This window comes from Seriola dumerili, unplaced genomic scaffold (assembly GCF_002260705.1).
Source record: "Seriola dumerili isolate Sdu_G_001 unplaced genomic scaffold, Sdu_1.0 BDQW01000621.1, whole genome shotgun sequence".
Lineage (NCBI taxonomy): Eukaryota > Metazoa > Chordata > Actinopteri > Carangiformes > Carangidae > Seriola > Seriola dumerili.
In genome coordinates this window covers 402632-429010 of record NW_019174876.1, presented here as the reverse complement: position 1 = coordinate 429010, position 26379 = coordinate 402632, and the positions used below count along the sequence as shown (strand labels likewise).

General features: G+C 41.9%; 2 protein-coding genes across 6 annotated transcripts in view; one reads left to right on the top strand and one right to left on the bottom strand.

Annotated features, from left to right (window-relative positions):
* Positions 1–3430, top strand: part of LOC111236314 (myosin-10) — a 54144-nt gene extending 50714 nt beyond the window's left edge. For all 3 annotated transcript variants that reach the window (XM_022765005.1, XM_022765004.1, XM_022765003.1), the window contains one exon: positions 251–3430. In XM_022765005.1, coding sequence (XP_022620726.1) covers positions 251–398 — 148 coding nt within the window. In that variant the 3' untranslated portion in view covers positions 399–3430. The remainder of the gene's footprint in view (positions 1–250) is intronic.
* A 386-nt stretch (positions 3431–3816) lies between these two features.
* On the bottom strand, positions 3817–26008 carry LOC111236326 (ubinuclein-2-like). 3 transcript variants are annotated; one of them, XM_022765021.1, is made up of 17 exons: positions 24964–26008; positions 23922–24038; positions 23137–23238; positions 22160–22270; positions 20728–20831; positions 18369–18921; positions 17176–17246; positions 16678–16807; positions 15046–15152; positions 14608–14718; positions 13797–13940; positions 12785–12835; positions 12607–12649; positions 10255–11769; positions 9965–10172; positions 8736–8804; positions 3817–6613 (listed from the first exon to the last, which is right to left on the bottom strand). In XM_022765021.1, the coding sequence occupies exons 1-17, from the start codon at positions 25264–25266 to the stop codon at positions 6567–6569; spliced, it is 3786 nt and encodes a 1261-aa protein (XP_022620742.1). In that variant the 5' UTR covers positions 25267–26008; the 3' UTR covers positions 3817–6566. The 3 variants fall into 3 exon arrangements, with proteins under 3 accessions (XP_022620742.1, XP_022620743.1, XP_022620744.1); XM_022765022.1 differs by lacking the exon at positions 8736–8804; XM_022765023.1 differs by lacking the exon at positions 23137–23238.
* Between the last annotated feature and the right edge of the window lie 371 nt (positions 26009–26379).

Sequence of the window (26379 nt, the reverse complement as noted above, 5' to 3'; positions counted from 1 at the left end):
CAACTCCCTGATTGGATTCTGAAGTGGTGGCATGTGTTTGAACTTCAGACAGACCCAGCCTAGTTTCCACTTTTTATGCTAAGCTAAGCTAATCGCCCCCTGGCTCTAGTCCCATATTCAGCATATGTACAAGGGTGGTGTTGATCTTCTTATTTAATTCTCGGCAAGAAAGCACATAAGCACATTTCTATTCCTGTAAGCAGCACAGGTTTAAGTTGTTATCTCGTTTTGTTTTGTTTTGTTTGTACAGGCGTGGGGGTCCAGTCAGCAGCTTCTCCTCCAGCCGCTCAGGCCGCCGTAACCTCAACCTAGACGGTGCCTCCGTCGACCTGTCAGACGACGACGCCGACAGCCGCGCCGGCGACTTCAATGAGACACAAACCCCCAACGTGGAGTAATTACAGCTACACTTCGTCCTCGCTTTTCCCCTCTCCTCTCCTCACCTCACCTTGCCACTCCCCACCTCCCCTTCAACTCTTCCACCTATGACCTGGGCCCAGTTTTCCCCAAGTGATTCCACGGCGTCAGCATGGTCTTCATTAATTTCAAACCACTGACTGGACAGACGGTTGGAGCGATGAGCTGTTTTATGGTAAAGCTGGGCAGAGTGCCCTGGCAACGCGCCTCTGCTCTTTTTGTATCAGATACCACTGCAGGGAAAATCCACCGCCCTCCCCTGAAGAAAAGCCTCCAGACCTGGAGAGTCACAGGGGCAAACGGACAATTCTGCCTTACTCTGTTCTCCTCTGGCAAGCTGCTAGCCATGGCTCATCTGTCGGCCATGTATCATCTCAGCATCATAACGTAACAACAACCCCTCCCCCTCCCATCAGGCGCGAAGTTATCTGCTCAGCTTATTGAGAAAGTATGCATAGGTACAAAGTGCTTTTTATACATATGAATCTGTGTGTGTGCGTGATGTAGGCAGAGGCTGTGAGGTGTGCACACATCGAATATGTAACGTGTAAACGCACTCCATACTGGAAAATGCAGGACTACAAGAAAATGTATTTCACTCTGGTGTTGTTGTTGGTGTTCTGCTCACTAGTTGTGTAAAAGCCATCTGATGCGCGACACACTCCCTCCTTCCAGTGTTCAAATTGACGGTCCATTCAGAGGAAATACACAAAACCATGGTCACGCTGGCCTTTGGAATGCCGCGCCTGCTGCTTTTGTTGCATGAGTCTCCCTCTGATGTACAGACTACAACTCTACAGGAACGACTAACATCTCGGGACATGCAATACAACAAAATGGACTCTGAATTGAAAATGTATTACTGTGAAAAAAAAAAGGTATTTTATTTTCTCTGTTGCTTCATCTCAACATTTAGAATGTCTAGCTGAGGTTTTAACTGGGAATCTCATAAGGTTAACTGTTTTGTACTGTTGACCACTGGGAACACTATTTGGTTTGTAAGTATATTGTCCTCCAGTGTGGACCGACTTGAGCTGCGAATGATGCAGAGATGCTGGAAAATGCACAGGAAGATGTTTGAATTTTTAACTGGAAACCAACAGGAGACAAAAGCTCTTACTGGAAGCACTAAAGTGGCGCTCAGTCCACGTTTTCAATGTGACACTACTAAATGGTTACAGCTTAGGTTAAACATGTAGTTTGATTAGAAATGGAGACTTCATCTCAGTGTTTGTTTGTGCCTAGTCCCAGTTTGTGTTATTACATTTGAGTCACAGAGCTAAGTATCAGTTTTTCTGAATAATTAATACTTGGCGATCTTTTGAAACTTCAAAGATCGTTAACACTTAATACTGTTCTGAGTGTTTTTTTTTCTAAATCCTCAGATCCTCTAAACATTTTGATGAAAAATTATTCTGCCTGTTGCATGATAAAATCTTTACCTTTTAAGTCAGCATGGACAAGTTGTCCTTTAGCACCCAGAAAAACTATAAAATGTCAATATCTGCAATTCTATGACAACGGTTTTTAACTGTTTTCCCAAGTGGTGACTATTTCCTAATTCAAACAAAGATGGTAGCTGGAAATCACATTTGTCTTCGCTCAGTTTGTGCGTCATGAAACAAAATGAAAAGTAATGTTAAGTTACATTTCTCTGTATTAATGTCACATTTGCTATGCTATTTGTTTGTTTTTTTTTGTTTTTTTTTTGAAAATATAAAAAAAAGTTATAACTTTCTTGTAATGTACAAAACGAGCTTGGACATACGTCATTTCTGGGTACCTGCATAGGAAATTGGGAAACAGGTTAAAAAAGTTTTGACTGAAGAATCTCATGGCCCATTAGCACTGTAGCTGTAGCTGACTTTTATTGTGCAACAGACAACAGAAAGAGTTTATGTGGGTCAAAAGATACCCAGACATTTACTTTTAAGAAACTTGTAGCTCTGTGACACATTTGTAATGGTGAAACATAATGATGAACAAACTAGGGCTGGTTTGTGCCATGATTTTGTGAGTTGAAGCCTGACTCTTCACACTACCGACAGACCAGTGACAGGTTGTCTGAAAACAAACTTTTTAATTCTTTCCTTGCAATTTTAGCCCAAGTACCTTTAATAGCATCTTTTCGTGAGGTGAAGACAGGCTCAGCCTGAAATACAGCAGCAAACTCAACAGTTGAACCACTACAGTGAAAAAACATGTCAGGATACTCATATCCATCTACCAACTCTACCAACTTCATTTAGTCTTTATTTTGGATATGCTGATTAGGATGGTTGTCTATGGCAGACCACTTTGCCCTTCTCCTCAAATGTTAACACTTAACAGTATGTTTCTTTAAAAGTGCCTTAGACACTAAATAAGAACATAAGTGGGCAAAGATTTCATTACAGATGTGAAACAAAACCCTCATAAGATCAAACAGGTACATCAAGAAGATATTCAGCGCTTAATCTTCTCTTTCTTTTGTATCGTTGCTGTGCTTCATATCATATCCACTGTGTACCTCTATGTTCATAATAACCTCATAGCTAGTGTTTGGGTCAAAATCAGTATTATAGTATTATTATTAACTACATGAGAAGCAGAGCCCTCAGCAGCTGCATGTCCCAAAATTATTTTTGAACTAAGATTTTTTTCCCCTGTAACCACTCACAGGTGAGTACTCAAGTTATTTTGGGAAATGATGCACTGCACAGTATTTCATTTGGTTGGAAGCTTTAACATCCATAAGTAGTTAACTCATTTTTTTTCTTCTATTATTATCCAGCTGGCTGTTGACAACCAGGCATTCAACTGCAAATACTCCCATCTTATTATTTCTTGTATACCTGTATTTCTAGATGGTAATTTTTTTTCTGTTTTGTTTTTGTAAAAGGAAAATAAAGCATATTCATTGTAGCTGTGATGCTGTTTTGGTTTGTTTTTGGGAGCTGAATACTGGTGTTTGGTCTCGTTTTATTTTATTTATTATTTATTTTACTTTTCCCAGTATTATGGCATACTACACTATGACGTTTTTTAAAACATTTTTATGACATACCACACAATTATGTTTTTTGATATTTTTATGCCTTACTGTGACTTTTTTTTTTTTTTTTTAGTAGCAGTATATAACTTTCTAGCTTGTTTAATACACTTAACCTCCTTACATTTATTTTAGTTTGTTGAGTTAGTTAAAAAAGCAAGAAACTGTAAAACCTTAAGGATTTTAACACTTACGTTCACATGCACCTGCACTGCACTGGGGTCCCTTATGTCCTGGAGAAAAGGAAATAAGTGTGAGCAAGGGTGTGTAAGTTTGCCATCAAAGTACAGTTAAAACACCAGTGCTTTGTAAAATATCAGACACAGCACTCAAAGATGGAGGAAGAAACAAGTCAAGAAGAGTCATCATGAAAACCACCTGTTTTGTTTAATTTCATAATTGACACACAAAAATAATCTACAAAAGACCAAATTATAGTAACCAGTTAACCACGAAATGTCATTTTTATCCTCCCCCCACCCCCAAAGAAAGCACAATTTATAAGATGTCACCCACTGCTCCAGTCACATGACTTCACAATGACACTCATGGGTTTACAGTTTTAGGGAAGATGTCAGATCAATCACACACACTGACCAGCAACACCCCATCTAAAAAAAGGACTACAGGAGCAATCTTTGGCGTCGTTCTTGGTGCTGCCGGTCAGTCAGACACACATGGAGGAGGGCGGGGAAGTAGTCGGGGGGAGGACAGCGAGACTCAGGAAGAACGATTTTGTTAACGGAGGTATTCAGCAGAGGGAAGGTATCTCTATCACGGGGTTCAGACTGACAGCGAAGGGAATTTTTTGCGTCCAGGCTCACCAGAAACACCAGTTCTTGTTGTTATTTCTCTCCAGTGTCCCTTTTCTTTTCTTTAGCCTTAAACTGCCCTCAACATTAAATTTGCTACTTTTGTTGCGTTTTTGTAGCAGTTCATTACCAAGTAATAACCAGATACAAACAAAAAGTGTGTAGCTCCTATAAAGTTAGTGGCATCGTCAACGTCACACATTTGCTGACGTCTCAAACTATAAAGGCTTAACAGTTTTTCTCACTTGGCAATATGAATTTTGATACTGTTGAACTTTCCCACTTGGTGAAAACAAACATTACAGACATATCAACAAACTATTGGCGAATGGCTACAAATACAATCCAATATTAACACTAATACAATCAATTCAGCTAATTTTATAGTCGCTGTACCCTGTCTGTATTAGTTTTTACTTGGTAACAACTGAGAGAAAACAAAACAAGCCAATTTATGTGGTGTGAATACAAGGCTAGCATTGGGGCTAATGCCATGTTAATGGCATGTCAGAGTTATTGCTGTTTACAAGTCAGAAACTTGTAATTACAATGTCAACCTCCAAGTCATAATAACTTATATTTTTCTGAAAGCTCCAATATATCCGACTTGGCACTTACTACTATGGAAAAACCTGAAACCGAACAGGTGTGGTTGCCTAACATCATCCAGACTGCTCAGTGTAATTAAGCCACATTAAATGGATATGTGGCTACATTGTCAATGCACAGTCATTTTAACTCCCACACAACCACTTCTGTACTGATAAAGCGGTCTTGAGTTGTTAGCTTGCAAGTCATTGACATGGGAATCTTGGAATAATGCGTGAACACTTCCAACTTTTTGTTTCCTTTTTCTGTTCTTCCCATTCTGTTAACATTGCGTGAAAGCGGTACTGCCTTGTGAATGTGGCATGAGCAAAACTTATTTGCTTAAGCGGAAACATTTTCAACTCACACAGACACCATCTTCGTGCCAATTTGTGCCTTGTACCTAATCACATCTTTGCAACAAACTTGTTTGCAAACTCTCCGCTTCTCAAATCCCCTTCACGTTCGGTCTGAACACACACCAGAAATGAAGGAGTCTCAAGTGACATAATAACATCTACAAACATTCACAACTCCAGAAATGCACTGACCAGTTGAGTAGAGGTTGAAAGCCAAGCGACAACTTGCACTTTTGCATTGAGCGTTTTACAGTCCTGCATAGATCTTTTTCATACTTTTTCAATACAAACTAAGGCGTTGTGTTATATTAAGTTGGTTTGAGTCAATAAGCAGAGAAAGTAAATAAAAAATCTTAACTCACAAAAAAACAAACAAAAAAAAAAAAAAACAATTCAAGTAGGCTACTTCTTGACGTTTCCCCCCTCTCTCACAGGCAGCTCCTCTCTCCAGAAGAGGAGCCCGAAACTTTTTCAATTCAAGTCTTTTTTCCAGAAAAGGTCCAGTGTGATTAAACAGCACCAAAAACACACTGAGCAAGAGAGGGGCATCAAACTTACACTCGCTCATTATTGTTAAAAGGGGATACACGTCCTTACTCATTCATACAGAATAATCTGGAAAGAAATTAACAGTATATTGTGTTTTTTATGTACATACACACATTCAAATCAACCTCAGCACTCTCTCTCTCTCTCTCTCTCACACACATACACTCACTCACACACACACTCACCATAACATGTTGTTGTCCCTGTGTAAATTACAAATAATTTATTAATATTAATTTAAGCTACTACTTAACAGTCATTTGTGGGAGCAGAGGTGACCAACAATAAAATTTCTACGGACACAACGATTCCCACATCTGAGACAAAAGACAGAAAAATAAAAATTCATTACTCAGTCTGTTTTTCTTTTTTCTTTTTGTACTGCAAGAACAAGAGTCCTGTTATTCCACATAAGCTTAAATACAAATTATATTACGTAGCATACTACTACTCTCATCTGTACCACCGCCACCACCTCGCTCACACTCATTCCACAGTGATCAAGGTCGGTCATATGTAAACATGTTGACAAAAATAAAAATAAGCTGAACAAAAATAAGTGTTCTCATCATTCACTCCGTCTTGTTCTCATACCCGGTTCATTAGAAAATACAGTTAAATTAATTTATCATTGCCATTTGTAGCGAGGATAAACCGATTCTCCTTTAGGTCCGTTTTAAAAGAGGCAGTGGAGCCCCGCCCTCTCATACCACACCAACATCAATCAAAGTGAAGAATCCTATTGGTGGATGTGTCCAGGAGGCTGTGATGTCACCCCACTGGTGTCCGTCTCTCTTGCGCTGTTATTGGTCAGTGGGATTTCCTCTTCATGTCTCCACCCTGGCTTTGGTTCGCATCTGAGTGGAGAGGAGGCAGATTGTTAACAACCCCGACACCAGGCTGATAAGAAACGGTCTCTTGTGTCAGAGATCCAACAACCTGAAGCACCAACTGAACCTGAATTTATACTTGTCGAGCTCACACACTACACCACCTCATATTGCTCCAAAACATTAATAGCCAAAAATGTAATAATCAATTAATCATTAAAGTCATTTATCCAGCAAAACCTTTTTATTTTTGAAATGCTCATTGCTGTTTGTCAAATGGTGGGATTTCTTTTTTCCTAAATTGAAATTGACATTAAAAATTAGTATTTTCGGTTTTAGACTCTTGGTTTGTTGTGACCTATTTTTTATGCAGCCAAAATCAAGTCAAGTAATGAGTTGAAAATAATCTAAAATGAATTAATGATTAAGATGATTGTTAGTTGCAGCCCCAATATACGCAACACATTCTCTTACAGTACATGTAATTTTATATTGTGATATTGACATTTCATGATATAGTAAATTAACAGTTAAGATCAAATAATTGAATGGGAATGTCTGGTTTTAGATTTTGGCTAATATAGTTTATAAAATGCCTGTTGATTATTTCATTCTTTTCATTACAGTGATGCAAATATCCTGCAAGTGCAGGGTTTCCATAAAGTAATGCTTCAACACTGTTTAATACAAGCAAATATTTTAGAACAGATACTTCAGAGTGAGCGCAATGTCTGACTGTTGACAAATCACCATTGTCATCACATCACATATTGTACCAGTGTTGAAGTCGGCTGAAGAAAAAATTGCAGCACAGAAATGTCAAAGGTTTAGTTGAGGTAATTAGAAACAATGACTGTTACTCAGACTGTCCACCAGAGTGCACTGAGTTTATCTTTCAGCTGTCAAGCATCCTGTTCAGAGCACATCTGTCACAGCTCTTCAATAACCAGATTTAAGGGATTTATGATAGAAGATACAACTACAACACACACTGCTTTTTAGGTGCAGTCTTTGTCTTTGCAAATAGTAATTACCATGTCGAAGGCACATTTCATGAGATTAAAAAACCTACAGGGCAACAGAGGAACAAGTGCACTGAACTGGCAACAGACTGTCGTACAACTTAAGATAGCCGACAAGTCTGTGGGGTAACCTGGCCATTATTTGCTGGTGCAGGTATTAGATAAGGGATTAATGTTTGGTCAGGGTTTGGTCAAAGAACTAATTTTGGTCTTATATAAACAGAAGATGGAAATATTAAGGTTTGTTGCAGACAATGTTCTATTGTTTGAGATGCATTTATTAAAGTGAGAGGTGTAGCTGAAAGAGGACACAGCTTCAGTGTGAAACTAAGTTCATTATAATATTCAGCTTGAGGTTCATCACATGTTGAACTGGTGCAACAGGCTGCAGGAGATGTTTTACAGGCTTTACTGCTGCTGATGATAAGGCAGCAACTTGGAAGCTATTTCACACAGGATGATCTGTGTTTGAGTTTCTGTCTCCTGATTGAGATATGCAGATGTTTCTTCGACCTGAATGATCCAGGTGAGACTGGACTGTTAGCTTCAAGTCTCTGTTTACAGCTAGAAATACAACCAAATTCAGCTACAGGTGAAGCTAAATACGTGACAGATGCAAAGCAGCTGCACAGGTTCTACAACATAAGTACATTTGTTCAATATAGAGGATCAGACTTTTTGATTTACAGAATTTCAAACCACATCCCCAAGACATCAGATAGTGTTACCAGAGCAAATGTTTTTTTTTTTTTCATTTTTCATAAGTAAGACAGTCAAAACACACACTGCAGTTTCACGTGTTAATCAGACTGCTGCTCTCAAATCAAAGAAGCATCTGTACAACACAGGATAAAACAGAATCCTCACTGTGTGTTTCCGCAAACTACTGCAAAGACAATATATCTCTGAATAACATCAGCAGCTTTACAACATGCGGCTAACTGTGCTAACAGCTACAGAGGACTACAGCTACAGAGGCATGCCAAACACCAAATATACTGAAGCAAGCAGAAAGATACACAACAAACAAGCAGAGGACGACAGGTCGACTTGACTCAGACAGATGGAGAGAGAGAGGGGGAGGGAGGATGAAGAGGAGGAGAAGGAGAAGGAGGAATGCAGATTACCTGAGAAAGCAAGCTGCAAGTGAGGAGGTAGGGCAGCCTGCGACCCTGACTGGAGACTCTTATACAGATCTGAGGAGAGATGGAGGAGAGGATGGACAGGTGAGAGAAGGAGGCAACAACAACAATGAGGGGGAGTATGGAAAAGAAGACACAAAGAGGAGGGGGGAACATGTTAAAATGGAAGACTGGCAACAAGAGAGAGGGGAGGATCAAAGTGAAGTGGCAGTGAGGCATACAAGTATAAAAGGTTGAGATGACAGAGACTGACACAAAAGATGGAGAGAACAAAGGGGGGAGGCGGTGGTTTATATAAAAAGAAAAAAAAGGCGAGAGGGTCACAGCGTGAGATGTGGAGCACAGCAGGCACAGTGGAGATACTGCAGGTATACTTCAGTACACACACACACACACACACACACACACACACACACACACACACACACACACACACACACACACCCTCTCACACAGCACCACAACACACACACACACACACACACTATTGTCTCCCAGGAGTGAATCTTCACGAAGGGCTGAATGATGTGAGGAAATGACCCTTTATAGGTAAACTTAGCTGGTTGACTTGCTCTGCTACAGCTGACTACATTTGCCGTCTTCCATTATCTTAATATTGTGTTCACTGACTGCTTCTTCATTTTCAGTAAACTTTTTACAGCTTGTTTAGACTTAAGTGATGTAAATTAATATTCACTGGCAAATACAATTAGTCATTCAGCCCTAGCTTTACAAAATCTTTTAGAAACGTTGACCTAAATACCAAGGAGAAAATGTTTTTAAAAAAAAAAAACTGTAATAGGTCAAACGAAATAAGATATATATGTATATTAGTCACACACACATATATTTATGTTGCTATTTTCAGTCAATACCATATACACCACCCTGTTGCCATAAATACTACTCACTAGTGCAGCCATGTGTATTAATCCTCTACTGAAAATAGTCCCCAACAAATGCAATATTTGCTCGTGTTTGAGTAATGTTTGTTAAAACCTACACTGATACAGAAACTCACCAACCCTATTTTTCAAAAACTGATAAACCAAGAAAAAAAATTATCATTGTTATTGCATGTGTTTTGCAAAAGGTCCTATCACTGGTGCTTCCCCATGATTTTTTCCCTTGGGGCCTTCAAAAAGAAACCCTCTTCTCTGTTTAATCAGTGTTAGGTGACAAACCGCGCTTTAACAGTTTGTGTGCCTGCTCACCAATTAGGTCGCTCTGTGCTAGGGGGTATCCTGAGTTGGAGCTGGGGGCTGAGCCCATGCCAGCGGCCCCTGGGGCTCCAGGAGGGCTGAAATTGAGCAAGTGGGGGAACTGGAAGGGTAGTGAGACGGGCACCAGGCCTCCCAACATCCCGAAACCCAGGGGCAGAGCAGAGGGGCTGCCCAGGAGGGGAGAGCCTGCTGTTGATACCTGCAGAAACAGCATGCAGTCAGAGTTTGTGTATTTTATTAATTCATTCGTTCATTCTCATACTCTTGTCCACAACACTAACCTGTGAGAGGTGTGACGTTGTGGAGGACGTGGCCAGAGTTCCTGAAGGCGCCCAACCGTTTCCTGCCTTTGAGCCCTGGTTGGACCCACCCACCACCCTCTGCCTCTGCCCGTGATTGGCTGAGACTGAAGGTGAAGAAGACGAGGGAGATTTGTCTGGGTGACTGCAGACAGCTGATACCACTCCCTTGTTGTTGGAGTTGTTGATGCTACTGTTGCTTGTGGTGGACTGAGGTTTCTGGCCTCCAGTGAAGATGCAACTGCCCTGCGTCTGCTTCACCTGCCCACCGCCCGATACACTGAAGGGGGGCCTGAAGGTTTTGGGGGTTTTGGGGGAGTACTGGTGTTGTTGCTGTTGGCTGGGGATCATCTGATGGGAGAGCGGGTGTGAAGGTGAGGAGGAAGGAGAGGGAGAGGAGGAGGGAGGCGGGGTGGGTGCAGGAGGCCGAGGGGTGAGCTTGATGATGGGAGAGGAATTGCTGCTGTGGGAGGACTTGGTGAGGGTGGCCTGCATGGGCGTGATGAAGTTGGCCTGGTGGTGGTGGTGTGTGTGGGATTTACCTTGTGAGGAGTGTGAGGTGTGGGAGGTGGGGGATGGCGAGGACGCCACCGGGGAGGGAGGGCAGAAGGACTGCAGACCGGGGTGGGAGGTAGAGTTGGAGCGGGACTGGGGGGAAGGCGAGGAAGAAGGTGTGATGCTCACAGCGCTGCCATTGCTGCTGATGCCGCTGGCTTTGGCACTGCTCTTGGCTAGTCCTTGAGGGGCTCCCATAGTTCCCAGTATCCCCGCTGGGCCAACAAAGCCCTTCTGATGGGGGGGCAGCAGAGGGGAAGCCGTGGGAGGTGGTCGTTGCTTTGGAGGCGATGGGGAGGGGTGTGGATGCATCTTGCTACTCCCGCCCATTACCGGGCTTGGCCTATGATTGGATGATGCCATGGTAATGTGTCTCTGATTCTGGGTTTGGCCCACAGTACCAGATCCTTTGATCGAGCCATAGGGGCCATTTGCAGTTCTGGAGGCCAACGACAAGCCTGCTGCCTGCACACGAGCCATGGAAGAGACAGCCGGAGACGAGGAAGAGGAGGTAGAAGAGGAGGTTGGTAGCGTTGTTATTGTTGTTGGCAAGTTCCCAGCAGCTGCCAGCGGAACAGTCTCCACCTTAGACAGGGAATGATGCTGCGTTGTGGAAGTGACAGAGGCAGAGAGCTGAGACGCTGAGGGATAGTGAGGGGTGACGGGAGGAGGAGAGGAAGTGGGGATTTGCAGGGGCGGGGGCGACAAGGGGCTGTCTGAGGGCCCAAGACCCTTGGACGCATTGCTGAGGAGGGCCAGAGCGTGGGAGATGGAGTCCAGAGAGGGTGCAGTCAGATCTTCATCCAGAGAATCCGACAGACAGATGGGCTCCGATGGCGAGGAGGAGGGGGGCTGGCGGTTGGCGGTCACAGCAGATGTGGAGGTGGGCAGAGATGGTGTGGAGATCATGGTGAGAGGTGGTTTGTGGATCCACGGACCCTCCTAAAGAACAGGAAACTCTTGTTGAGTGTCAACAACACAAAGTATCAGTTTATTCTCAAATTTAGCCCAGTGGCAGAGACAGTGGGGCTTTTATTTCTAATTTCTCCTGTCCATCAGTTAATGCAACTCAGTATCATGTTACATATTATAATTTTGAAGAGCACTCATATCATCAGTACAACAAGAGTCAGGTCAGACACTCCTCTTTCCCTTTTTAACTTCTTCCCTGAACTTATCATAAATTTAACGCAACACTTCCTCTGGAATTTTCAGATTAAGAGTCTTGCAGCCTTCACTATACAGGTAGGCTTATATGTTTAAAACAAACATCAAGTGTTGAATGTTGTTGCCAGTTGCATAACATCAAGTACGGGAAAGAAGAAACAACTGGAATTAATCTGAACATGAAGAGAAGAGAAATGGGGAGCAGCAGAACGGAGAGTGTGACATCACTCTGCTCTTCTACTGAGGAAATAGGTGGAAATGTGCTTAATACTAAGTTTATCATGTGAGCTGTTGAAGTAGGCTACAGGTAATTTTTTTTTTACCTGGACTATTTGTTTGTGCGTGCCACAGCTATTTATTGAGACTCTTATTTGGATACTGGCTTGGCTTTTACATGATAGAGAATAATAAAATGGGAGCTTTGAGTTATAAAATACCGTAGCTCCATTTCAGTTTTGTTAGTCAAATGATTGCTCAATAGAAATTCTGTATATGATACTAGCAGCCAAGACGTGTTGAGAGGAAGCAATACAATCTCATCACTTTCATGATCACTACACTGTGGGACATTTTTTAGATAACATACAATATTGTAGTTTGAGTTTCACTCACCTTGGCTTTGGCCTTGGGCCCAGGCACCATTCTCCTTTTGACTCTACCAGAAAAATACCAGAAAATATTCAGCCTTTTCTATTTACATTTTGCATTCAAGCTCAGTCTCAGAGAAATCCCTGAGTAGTTAGTATTACTGAGGACACACAAGCTGTTTTAGATAAAAGTAAGTACTTACAGATTTCCAGTGAGGTGACTGTGAACGGCCAGACTCTCCTTGAACAGAATCCTGAGCAGAAGATACACACAGCGATAAGAGACACACAGTGTTAACATCAGAGCACCAGAATAGCTGGATAAATGTCGAGTTTAATTTCTCAAGTAATTGCGCAGGCTCAATTTTTCAATTACAGCCAACGCATGACTCCTGATTTGAGATATAAAGTAGGGAAAAACATGAGAGACACGTGAAAAAGACCAAACTGACTGTGTGTGTGTTTACCTGCAGCAGAGAAACTAGTTGTCCCATAGAAAAAAAAAAAGCATAGTACAGAAACTTCAAACTCTGGGTCATTTTATTTTTCCAAGTGGAGAGTAGGAATCCTAGTTTCTACTTTATAAATAACAACCACTCATGATAACAACCAGCTACATGTCTCCAGCCTGCAGAGAAGTTGGGAGTGTTAGACTGACCAGAAAACAATCGTGTTTTATGACTTTGTGTTGCAAGGCTTACATGTGATATTTCCATTTTACCAGCTTTTAAACTATGTCTATTAACATCTTACTAAGATCAATGCTATTGTTTGTTAACATTTTACTTTATCTACTGATATGTCTAATTCCTCTGCATTTGTGTAAGATGTGATAGATAACAGTACTGCTCATCTATGTTCTGTGGCTCGGCACTACTTTGCATGGATACATGTATTGAGCAGTGGATGTGATCATTGTACTATCGCAACAATCTTTTGCTTCCTCCTGTTGCTCTGTATGATTTGCACACTGTCTTAGGTATGAACATAACACTTGATGATTATGTGTCTTTGTAATCTACAGGTTTAACAAACTTGGAAAATGAAACCTACTCACTGAAAAGAAACTAGTGAGATCAGTAGAGCTATTTAGAATGTGCATGCAACAACAGACTAAACTGATGCCTCCTCTCAAAAGTGTAGCCGCATGCACGCGCACACACATACACACATGCACACACACATGCACACACACAGACACACACACACACAAACCTGGCCTGCATCCAGCCCTTGGGCCATAGTGGTTTGACCTCATTCTCTAAGAAGGCCTTGAGGTAGTCCTCCACAGACAGAGAGCACTGCTTCTCCATGTCGTAGCAGCTCAGCTTCACTCGCACCAAGCTGCACAGCAGGTTCCTGCACAAACACAAATGTCCAATTCAACACAAATCATTAGATATTAAAATCTAAATTAGGCTGCAGACAGACAAGATTGTCATTTTTCAGGTAGTCAGGGCTGAGAACGACTGTGTAAAAAAACCTTTGTTAGAAATGTGAAATGATGATTGAAAAGCAGCAGCGAGTCTAAAGGTTTTTGTCATTTCAATAGGACACAAATTCTTTATTCATCATTTCCACTTTCATGCACACATAAAATTCAGAGCTTCCCTCAGTAACACTGAGGATCTTGTTTGGTGAAATTCAGACACTAAAAATTGTACAATAAATAAATTGGTCAAAACCACAAAGCCAATTTTATGCATGATAGAGTAAAGTGCTGTTGAAAACTTCAAACCTATGAACCTACCAGCTGAGCTATATTAATGATTCAATTCCATTTTTCCCATCTTTCATTTTCAAAAATTTTGAGGTCTTATTTTTCTCCATCCTAGCAACTGTGAGGAATCTTTAAGGCATGTGTAAACTCTGTTTACTAGATTAGACATCAACAGTGGAGAGCAACAGGAAAGACAAAAGGGACAGCATTTGAAAAAACACCTCAGGGTACAGCGTCAATCCTAGAGCACCTCAAACACACTGCAGCTAGACCAGCTATTCCAACAAGACAGTCCCGGATCATTACCTGAGCTTGTCATCCCAGACAAACTTCTTTCGCGGGCCCATCACCCTTTTCCCAGGTTTCTCCTCATCCTCCTCCTCTGACCCGTTCTTATCGCCCTCCTCTGACTGCTGCCTGCAGGTCACAGGTGCAGTCAGAAATACATTAACATACATGCATACTTTCACAAACCAACAGCTTCAATAAACTTTACTGGATAACGTTAACAATAATTACTATCAGGGGAAATACTGATGTCGCAAAATAAAAACATCTGCTGAAATTCTAATTAAAGAAGTAAATGCAATGCTGTCTTCGGTAGACAAAGAAGTAAACATGACTCCAACTGTAATTTTTTTGATGGGTTTTTTCAAATGGTAAAAAAGATAGATAACGTTTTAGTGTAATTTCACTTTAGCTTCTTACTCAGCTGTTTTCTGACACAAAAAAGGAGTTACTTACTTTGCAACCTTGGCCATGCAGTCCATGTTATATCTTGCTATCTGCTCTGGCATCACACTGCACACAGCTAGCTTCAGCTTCAACAGTGGCGTCCTTAGTCGGTCGTCCTGAGAGAGAGAGAGAGAGAGAGAGAGAGAGAGAGAGAGAGAGAGAGAGAGAAGGGTGGGTGTATTAATGACAGAGGGAGACAGAGATGGAGGGTGAACAACAAGAATGAGAGGTAGAGAAACCAAAAGAGTTGAAGGTAGGAAATTGAAGTCAGAGTGAGGAGAGTGGGAAAAGGTGGAGGCAGAGCAACAGGGAGAGAAAAGGAAAACAACAACAAGATAAACAACAACAAGAAAAAGAAAAAGAGAAGGGTAGTGAGTGGAAGAGTCAAAGGGATAGAAAGTGGGGGAGTATGTTGATATATTTTGTCAACAATGCTACTTTAATGGTCCATGACAAAAGACATTTGGAAGCCTGTTTTCAGTGGCAGTCCTTGTTGCACTCGTCTGCCTACACAGAGATCCTTGTGTATTAACAACTGAGGCAGTAAGGATGGCTGGGGATTAAAAGCTTTATGAAAAGGCAAAAAAATAATGTGAAGAAACTACAGGATAACATTTGGGGTTAGACAGCAGGAGCTTAACAAAGCAGCTCAAGTACAAATCAGAAAACAGAGTTTGAATCAAACACTTGGATATTTTGCTGCTTCCCCAATGTGCTTGTTATGTAAAATCTCCAAATAGCCAATATTTTGTGGTCACTGATGAGTGAATTTGTTGCCAAATGAGCCACAGGGGGTCATAAAAATTACTGGTATGATGCAATAAAAAATAAAAACACCCAAAATCAGGAAGTGCTTGGAAGAGAGGAAAAAAACAAAAAATCAAGTCAGATCACTGTAAAGATGTAGAGACAACTGCGAGAGATGTGTGAATGCTTGCAGCTAAAACATGAAGATTCAAAGTTTAAACTTGGTAATCTTGGATCATTTTTGCACTTCTGCCCTACACTGAATGTGGACTTGCATTTTTCCCTGCAAAGTTTCACTTCTGACTGCAATTGTAATAATACAGAGACAAATTATGAAAGTCAAGCCTTCCAGCAGCCAAGTGCACAACCACGTCATGCAGCATGGCCAGGTGTGCAAAGGTTTGCAGGATTTGAACTTCTGTCTCACCCTCCTTTATTATTTTTCACCCAACTACCTCTGTTACTTTTTGTCTGCACAAACAAGTGTAAAATGATGAATGCCTTCGAGGAGACTGGCCAAAAATGAGTGCCGTTATCTCCATTAGCGCATATCGCGTCTCACCCATCTATGACCGCAGGCTTTTCACCCCAACTTCAAATGTGGTCGTACCCAACAACACTTTTGCCTCGGACCCATCATATGAACCAGTCATTGGTAGGATCCTTAACCCAGAAGTTCAGTTATTGTCGTTATCGCAACTTCACATGGTTACAGAGTGCTTTCAGCAGAGAACTGGCAGGTTAGGTTTGTGCACATGCCTTCCTGAATCTGACTGTTAGTGACCACAGAGCAATCAAAAAGACTGCAGCAGGAAAGATTTTATTTGATTCATATTCTGGATCAATGTAATGCGAGGGGATTTCTCACTTCCTCCTCAGATAAGCCTCACTCACCTGGATGTTGAGGCTGAGCTTCTTCAGGCGTTTGAGGAGGGCCTCTTTGTTGCATGGCACAAATGCCTCCATGTGCGAGTAGATGTCTGAACGCGCCTCAGGAGGCTGCTCCTGGACCTGCAACTCAATACTGAGAGGAGGAAGAGGAGGGAGAAAAAGTCAACATTGTGGGATACAGTAAGGGACTGACAAATAAAGGGGAGGGAAGTAGTGAGGAAGATAAAGATGGTGGGACAGAGAGAGAGAATAAAAGAGAACAGAAAAATACTTGGCAGCGGCAGAGGAATGAGGGGGATGAGCATAAAGTTGGAGAAACAAGAATGGAAATGAGAAGCATGTCATTAACACAGACAATGAGAAACAGAGAGAAAACACTTAAAGATGGCAGGAGAGGTGACGAGGGAAATCTGCTGAAAATAAGTGAGAAAGACTGAAAAGAAGGAGGAGGAGAGTGAGCTGGGATTTGGCTGACGGTGATTTAAAAGCTGTCCTACTCACTCCAGGAGAATGTTATTCATGTCCAGGGTGAAAAATTTCTTCCTGCCCTCCTGATCAAACTGCCGCGAGGCCTGTGGGAGAAAAGGTTGAGTCAGCAAACGGCACTGTTCCATACAGTACAAATACATATAGATATATCTGATGCTGAGCCTCTGAGGACTTCACTGACAGACACAAATACTTCTTCTCTACCTGCCTGATACTGACCTTACTCACCTTGCTCTAATTTTAACTATGCACCTCAAAGGGTGCTTTGACACCTAACCTGTCTGGCTCGGTTAAAAAATTGCATTTGTCCATTCAGTGCAGTTCATTTGGGCTTGTGTGAAAGTTCTGAATTAAACCAGGACTCAACGACAGACTAAAACAACCGGACTGAGACCAGCTGAACAGGAGAGCCGCACCCCATTTAGAGGAATCTTTGGTGTGAAGCCACAGGATTTTGTGATAGTTAATATGTGATTTTCCCTGATTAATCTGAAAGTGTAATGTGTTGTGCTTTTTTCACCCCACTATCCCCACTAGTGAGTTGAAGGTAGTGGCCAGAGAGTAGCTGTCTCCCTGTGATATGAGGGTACAAAATGCCTCTTTTCACATCATTACTTATGACAAATGAGGGTCAATATGAAGATGAATCAGACCAGATCTAAAAGACAACATCAGCCCAAATAAACCAAACAATGGGTCAAGCAGAGTGATACTGACTTTAAAGAAAAAAATTCATTACTGTTGATTCTCCCAAGCTTCCCCCACATTATCTTTGGAAGCAGCAAAAAAATTCCACCATTTCTTTATTTATTCCTCCCTCCTCCTCACTCTTCTCCTCTTCACCTCTGTATCCTTCACTTGCATCATCCTTTTCAATTGCCTCGCTGCCTTTTTTCATTTTTACCAACATCTAGAAAAAGATTTCTCTGCAACAGATTGACTCTGTGGCTCCGAGATAGAAGAGCAACAAGAAAATAAGAACTTCTTCAAAAGTAGTGATGCCAACCCTGCTGTTATAGTTACATAAAAACCCTCAGGGTTCAGTTTGGAGCCAATACTTTAGAGGACAATATTCTCGTTGGACTGAACAATAACAATAAACATTCTGTGCCACTTCCTCAGCTGATTGACATTTGTGTTTAACTTCAGTAAAGAGGCTTCACTGGTAATTGCAGCCACCCACAGGCAGGCTACAGTTGACTCACCGCCCGCAGGTCCTCGATGCGTTTAATAAGAGGAGCAGGCAGTCCATCAGGCAGCGGGGGTGGAGAAAACAGTCCGCTGGAAGACCCAAGGCCTCGCCCTTGGCCCCCTCCTCCTGCTGCTTTATGAGTCGGAACACCGACTCCCAGGATGCCGTTCTCTCTGGCCGTCGCCATGGCGTGCTGCTGGTCAGTGTCCAACAAGCTGAAGTCCAGGTCACCTAGGAGATCCTGCAGCTCCTTCTCGTTGGCTGAGCCCAGCAGTGACATCACAGCGGCGTCCGAGGTGAGGTCTGCCAGTGAGACGTCGTTGCTGGCTGCGTTGCCCGGCGGGTGGGCGGAGTTAGAGGCTAACAGGTGGTTTGTAGAGTTGGCAGAGTTGGGCTTATTAGCCACACCTACTGCCAGGCCGGGTTGAGACACGTTGGGGTTTCTTTTCCTCATTTCCTCCTTCTCCCGGGTGAAGCGGCGGAGCATGGCTGCCAGGTACAGCGAGTCCTTCATCAGCTTCTTCCTCTTCTTCTTCTCTGGCCGATGGAGGTTGAGCGTCGTCACTCTGATGGGAGTAAATCACAGCAATGCCTTGTTTTTAGCAAATTGTTACATACGTGTTTTGGCATTTTGATTCACTTCATTCATGCAGGCCGAGCTCAGTTTTTTTTTTTCTTATCCAGGTTTTGTTCATGTTCAGGATATGACCTTTACATGGAACATGAAAAGCACAGTTATCACTCTCCCTGTAGACATGGTTCTAACAGTATCTGATATCATTTCTGATCATCTGTGTGCAGTTGTGTCCTGATTCCTCAACGTCTCAGCCACTATGTTCTGCTCCAACAGAGAACAATTAGACTCACACAGAAGCTCAGAACAGACGCTGCAGCAGCATTTGTTTTGATTATTAATGTTTTTCACCTTTATCAAAATAACATGTCGACCAAGTTGTTATTTCGGTAAATAACCATTTCTAACTTGTCACACAGCTCACTGTGAGCTTCTGTCCAAGTCAGTCAAAATTAAACAGGTCACACAGCTTATCTCCACTACACCATGCTTTATTCACTCAGCGGTTTCGGCTATCTTGCCTTCTTCAGGGTGATGACCCTTTGGTGAATAACGCATGGTGTACTGGAGGAAGAGAAGTTCAACGTGTTTTAATTTTCAGGTTCACAACAACTTACACAGCTGCGTTGATCTCAGTGGCTTGTTGCCACTTTTCTATTGCAATTTTGCATTAATGAAGCCGGCAAGCTATGTAGGAAGACGTCCTACATGTCCACGTTCTTGATCCCACGCTTTAAACTCTAATTAGTCAACTGTTTCTCCAGCTGCTGGAAAAAGCTGTAAATGGGCAAATCTGAGATGTAGGCAGCTATTCTGAGGTTTGAAACCAGGCTACTCTACTTCTTTTCGTAATTTTTTAACAAATCCACCAGCTGGTCTTCAAAATCCTGCCGAGGGAACTAAGACAATTCATTTACATTGAAGAAAGACAGAAAAAAGAGCAGATGGAGGTGAAAGTGCAAGATGAAGAATAAATTAAACACATGCCACAAATACAGTAAGTGACATTTTCACACAACTGAGGCATCGACACACGCTGACAAAGACGACTCAGAAACATTAGGGGAGCGTGGAACTATGGGGATTCTGAAGGATTAACCTGCAGTCTGCTCTGAAAGATCCGACACACACACACAACCATATATAACATCATCCGTTTCATAATGGCACAATAGCAATAGCTGGAGCTATTTTTGGAAGTTGTTTTCAGAATGGTGGCATGTTGGAGTATTCGGCCTATCTGAGTGTGGATAATGGAGCGTTTTCTAGAAGGTGGCTCTGGCTTGTCACAGCAGCAAAGAGCAAGTCACAGTCAGCATCCCCGCCTCATGATAGATGTATGAGAGGGTGTGCACAAAAGCAGAGGAGTATAATGTCTCACGAGGGGGTGGATTATTAGCAGGTAGAGTGGACAGATGCGTCATCACATATTCACAATGGCCCACAAATCCATGGGTGTCCAAAAGGTCAACTTTTAAAGCCATTTACATAACAGTGTCTGTGTGTTTTTGACATTTTGAAGTGACATTTTTTTTCAGTAGCTTGGATTAATGGTAATGAATCATGAATCATTACATGGGAGATTTTTCTTAAAGGTCTATTTTACAGGTGCGTGGAAAGTGATGGCCTTATGACAAGAACTTACTGAGTGACATGGCGGGAGTTATAGCATCCTCAGCTACTCATGAGCCATGCATTACACTTTTTAATTAAGATTAACCCAAAAATCTCTTGCATACGTTAGTATAACTTCACCAACTGACAAAAGACAACAATACTATACTGCCATGATTCTCACCCTTGTTTAGGTACTCTGTTCTTCTTCGGGTTCTTCTCTTCCACATTGTTCACTTCTTTCTTTTTCCTCTTCTTAATCACCTGCCCCCTCTCGTCATTCGGCTTCTGAAACAAGACCACATACACTTTTTAAGTCAAATCAGCAGATGACGAGAGTGCACAATGCCAAAGGATCAATTCTGTCTGTGGTGTGTGTGTGTGTGTGTGTGTGTGTGTGTGTGTGTGTGTGTGTGTGTGTTTTGTTAGAGTGTGCACCAGTCCCTTCAGGGTTCACTCTTGATGTGGTGAAAGATAATGTCTGCATCATATCTCACTAAAACCTATGAAAATCAAGCTCTTGTTGGGGACATTCATATGTCTCATCAGGATTGATGTGATCCAACGTGTGGTTTGGCCCTGAACCCCACACTTCTCCAAGTTAGAAATAAAACCATAAAATTCATAACTTCTATGATACATTACAATTTCCTGGACCAGCAATTGTCCACAATGTCCAAGGTGTCGTTTTGCTTCACTGAACTTGGCACAGGGAGATCAGGATTTTTTTTATAAGACAGGTAGAGCATTGAAAACACAAGACTAAGAGTCCAGATATTCTAGCTATGAGGTTATACTTGGACACTGCAGTGTTTTGAGCTAAATGCTACAGCAGTATTATAACATGCTCTCAATGACAATGCTAACCCGTCAAGCATGTTGGCATTGTTATTTAAGCAGGTTTAGTATTTATCATGCTCACTAATCTAAGTTTAGCATGTTAGCATGCAAACAATTGTTAATTAGCTAAGGCAGGAAAAGTCAGGGGATCACCACAGTCGATATGATTCATCCTCTGGGGACCATGAATGTCTGTATGAAATTTTATGTCAATCCATTCATCAGTTGTTGAGACATTTCGGTCTGGACCAAAGTGGTGGCCTAACTGACAATGACACCCCTAGAGCCACCTTGCTAACGTGGCTAAATATAAATAGGACTTTTAAACATAAATGAAAAATAACTTGGCTGTTTGGCTTAGAGTGAATGGTGAGTTTAATGGTCATGATCCACACTCTGTTGCCAGTTTATTAGGTACACCAAGCTAAATCTGATGCAGTCTAATACAACCATCCTTCAATAAATCCTCCTTCATGAAGATTAAAATGTTAAGTTTGTGTTGAGACCGTTTTAGAGGTGTTGATTTAACTTTATGGTTAGTTTGGAGGCTGCAGTTTGTGGTGCCGCTGAAATAGCATTGCATTTCACTGAACGGCGTTTCTATTACTTTGACCAACCTAATTATATCAGTGAGGGTAGGCTAAATGTGTATAGTTAGACAAAGTGTTAGACTACACGTCATTCTTATTTTTTGTAGCAGTGTGTGATTTTATGGACCCTGTCAAGTAAACTAAACAAAATTAAAAACCGTATGAATAAAAACAAGGTAGACTCACCTTGCCCTCCTCTCCCTCGGAGTCAGAAGCTGCTCTGAACTGCAGTGTGCCAGTGTTGATGTAAAATCCCCCCAGCTTTGTGGTTAGAGAGGCAGGCACCAGCTCATCATACTGAGAAAAATAACAACAGAAGACAGACTGTGGTATAAGATCACTGGAAACTTAAAAACAATAAATCCTCTTACAAAGCAAAAAGCCAACATCATCTCCATATTTCAAAACATTTTGAGTAACTGATAATGTTTTTGTTAACATTTCACAAAGTAGCCTGTGCTCTTCTGTTGGTCAGTGAAAATGGACGACTTGTGCGCCAAAATAAATAAATCACTAAAAAAAAAAAAAAATCACAGTCCCTCAGGCCACAGATGAAAACATTTTTCCATCATAGAGCATATCAAAACAGAAAAAAGGGTCAAACAGGCGCTGCCGATATGCGAGTGCAGAGAGGACAGCTATCAAAACAAAACAACAAATATCGTATAATGGCAGAGAATCCATACAAAGAGCATAATTCTAGCTATTACAGTCAGACAGAGAGTGATATGCTCTGAATACTGAGTGGCAAACACTGTCAAACAAAAACAATGACATATCCCCGTGCGGACACAAGGAGCACGTACGTATTCATGAGTCATGAGGACGATTTTAGACTGTAGTCTCAGGTTGGTTGTAATAAGGGACACGTGTCTATCTTTAGAAATGCCTTTGAATGTACTGTATTGAAACATCAAGCCAGGAAATAAATATTTAATCACAGACAAGTAATGTCTACCTCAACACAATGAGACGAGAGAACAGCAGTTCAGGAATGTAAGCAAATAAATCAGTAAATAATAAAAGTGGAAAAGAGAACAAGAAAAGAAGGTTATTATAAAGACCAAAGAGAGACATCTGACTAAACTAAAGCGACAAACTGGAAAAAAACAGACACATAAGTGAAAAATCACCTCATTATTAATAAAGTGAAGGATACTCACAGCTTCTGAGTTGTCAATAAAGGGGTCTGTCTCATCATACCCAAACCCTATATCAATCAAATCTTGCATTCTGTCTTTCTTCTTCTTCTTCCCTGTATTACCCTTTAAAAAAAAAAAAAAAAAAAAAAAAAAAAAAAAAAATCAAACCCAAATATTGTGTTTTTGAGTCACATGAAAATTCCTTTCCTGTTTCCTTTACATTAAACTTAAAACGGCTTGAGAAAGGTGTTATCACTTTCTCCAGGTGACTGTTGTATGCGAGTGATCTGGTCCTCTTAAGTATACAAACAAACAACTTTTTTTATATATTGGTCAATATTAGCCAGATGTATTGTTATGTTTATGGTATACATTAATGGAAAAAATGAATCAGACAATATTTGTTACCGGATAGTTCAAATTCACAAAAAAAATAAAAACCTACTAACCAATGACTATAAGACGTTACTCAAACAAACACTGACAGTAATTTTAACTAATATGTCAGCCGATAGCTGAGCTTAATGCAGACACTGGACTACTGAAATGCCAAAGATATGTGAAGTGATTTAGAAACTGTCAGCATTACATGATTTCCCTCCCAGAGAACACTAACAAGTTCATTTTTCAACTGTTAAATGTCCCACATTGTTTATGTTATGCGTTTATCAGCCAATATAAGATTATAAGACTTTTTACATCCTAAAATATTTATATTGGTATATCCAGTATCAGTCAGGTGATAATTTTAACATGGTCAGATGAGTACACCTTCAAAATGCAGCAATAAAATAAAAATAACTCACATATTTATTTTCAAACTTTTTTGCCAGGGCCTCAACCTGGAGCCGCTCTCTCTCCTCATCATCGAAGGGGTTGCTGGGATTGGGGGCTGAAGTCAGACTTGGAGGTTTATTCTTTGCCTGGAACAAATATTGAAAATTGACTATTAAAGATCATGAACAGGAATCAACAGATACAGGGTTAGACAGTTTCAGTGCACCCCACACTGAAACACTACCAGCTTCCATGTGCTATCTTGTCGCTGACCCTGTGCTCAAATTGCCAAGAAAAGAAAAGCCCAGTCATAAAATATGAACACATCATCACAATATTGCCATGAAACTTAAAATAACTGAATCCAAAAACCAGAAAATATTCCAAACATGGTGCAGGCATGACGGTCTTTTGCATTCAAATAAGAAATATTTAATTATTCTGTGGTTTGCAAACTTTTTTCAAATTTTCCACTTATGAAAAACAACATTATAGTCCTAACTGCCCAGGATCAAAATGAGGCGAGCCTCTCTTTGATCCCTCGGCTCTGACATTTGCCTTGCTCTCATGCTACATCCTGGTACTTCCATCAGCAATGCTCTCTCATCTATCTATCACCCGCAGCCAGAGGGCCAAACTGCATGTGGCATTCCCAAGTGCTGAAATGGCTGTGTGACTGAGCTGTTGCTGGGCAAGTCTGAGTGAACAGGACACAGGTAGCAGCACTAGATAAGCTTGATCTCGACATGTGCAAAAAAAAAAAAAAAAAAAAAAAAAAAAAAAAGAGGAGGTTCCTCGTTAAAAGGCTACAATCTGTTAGAGCGCAGCTGAAGTTGGAAAGCACAGAGTCGACGGGCTGGATGAGTGGCAAAAAAACTGCCGCTGTCTTTTGTGTTGAGTCGCACTAATGGTCAGTTTCAACCACGCTAGTCCACGAAGGACAAGGTGCACTCTCCCCCCCTCCTTTACTTAGCAATGACAAGTCCACACAAACACTTCCAAGAGCATTAAAATTAACTCCAGCTCCAGTCTCACCGGCCTGGTAATGTTAGTTAAACTGGGAGATCCTACCTGGAGGTTTTGAATGAGTTCGCCGTAATTAAACTCGGCGGAGGAGCGGTCGTCGGGCTCGGACAGAGGCAGGTTGAGCCGCACCGTCGCCCTCTTCTCGGCTCCTGCCTTGTCCCTGTCGCCGGTTTTACCGAGACGACCGTTGCTGGCAGCACCTCCTGCCCCGGTCGCTGCCTCGACCTCCCCGGCTCTAACGAAGCTGAAGTCGGCCTCATCCTCCAGCCGGCGTTTCCTAGACTCCGCGGCTGCTCCAGCTGCGAAGGCCGAGAGGGTGACAAATTGCACTTTTCTCGGTTCGGCCATTTGGATGAGCTGCCTGCCTGAACCTCGCTCCGGACAGACAGCGACAGCGAGGAGAAGAGCTACTTCGCGAAACTACTCCAAATTGGTGGATTGAAGAAGGTTTCGCGAAGCTCCGACGGCTGCTCGGTGCCTAGACGGATGTCAAGGCCTCCTCCGCACCATACGAATTGAACTCCAGGGGATGCGACGGTCGGGGAAAAGTTGTTTTTTCGGCAGCTACTTGCATCCTCAATCTGCTATGGGACCGAGACATTCACAGGAGCCATCTTGGGTTTCGGGAGTAAATAAAATATCAGAAGAGAGGGGTCGCTGCGCCTGCGCATACGCACGAAACGGAACCATCGTGACACGAGGGGGGGATCACCATGGCCAATCAGTGCGTGCCCCGATCCTAAACCCGCCTCTGTCACAACAGGCGATAATAACAACACTATTAGTACTATTATGACCTTTATAAAGTGTGCGAGTGCCGGGTGCCTCCACACACCGACTAACAGCTTCATCTCAGCCGACAGCTTTCACCTGGTGCCCCTCTCTGTCTGAAAATGCTGAACTCTGCATTTTTCTACAATGGCACCCGCTCACACTCCAACATCAAATCCTAAACGGAAGCCAGGTGACTGGCCTTGTCACCCCAACACAGCTGATTAACTTACACTGATCACCACTTGGCGATATATTGTTTTCCCCACCAGATATATAACAATAGTCTGCTTTGAATAATAATAATTGGTGTCTAATGTGGTTTTTCCATTAAAAAGAAAGTTCAAATGCATGGTTAAAGATTCTTAAAATGATATGTGCACCTTTCAAAATCCATACTCTATGAATATGTAAGTATTTATTATTTTTCAAAAGTTTAACAACTGGATAAAGGCCCTCTCCCTCTGTATGTGACCTGGTTTCCACATCACACTTGTGTAAATTGCACTGGACCAGTGGCTCGTTCTTTATACATGGATATAACCAAGTTCCAGATTATAATGTTGATAATTTGACATGAATCTGGATTTTTTTGGTTCTTCAAAGCTGGTTTAAAATTCATTTTGTACCCTTGTCAGAGCAACAAGCCCAAACTTTTAAATGTGCAGTTTATTGCCAGTTTGTTGGGGT

Excerpts from the sequence above, each read along its gene's own strand:
- LOC111236326 (XM_022765021.1), bottom strand. The coding sequence starts at position 25,266 with ATGGCCGAACCGAGAAAAGTGCAATTTGTCACCCTCTCGGCCTTCGCA. Across the intron at positions 18,922-20,727 it reads AACAGAGTACCTAAACAAGG|AGTGACGACGCTCAACCTCC; the intron begins GTGAGAATCATG and ends TACTCCCATCAG. Across the intron at positions 16,808-17,175 it reads ATGAATAACATTCTCCTGGA|TATTGAGTTGCAGGTCCAGG; the intron begins GTGAGTAGGACA and ends TCCTCCTCTCAG.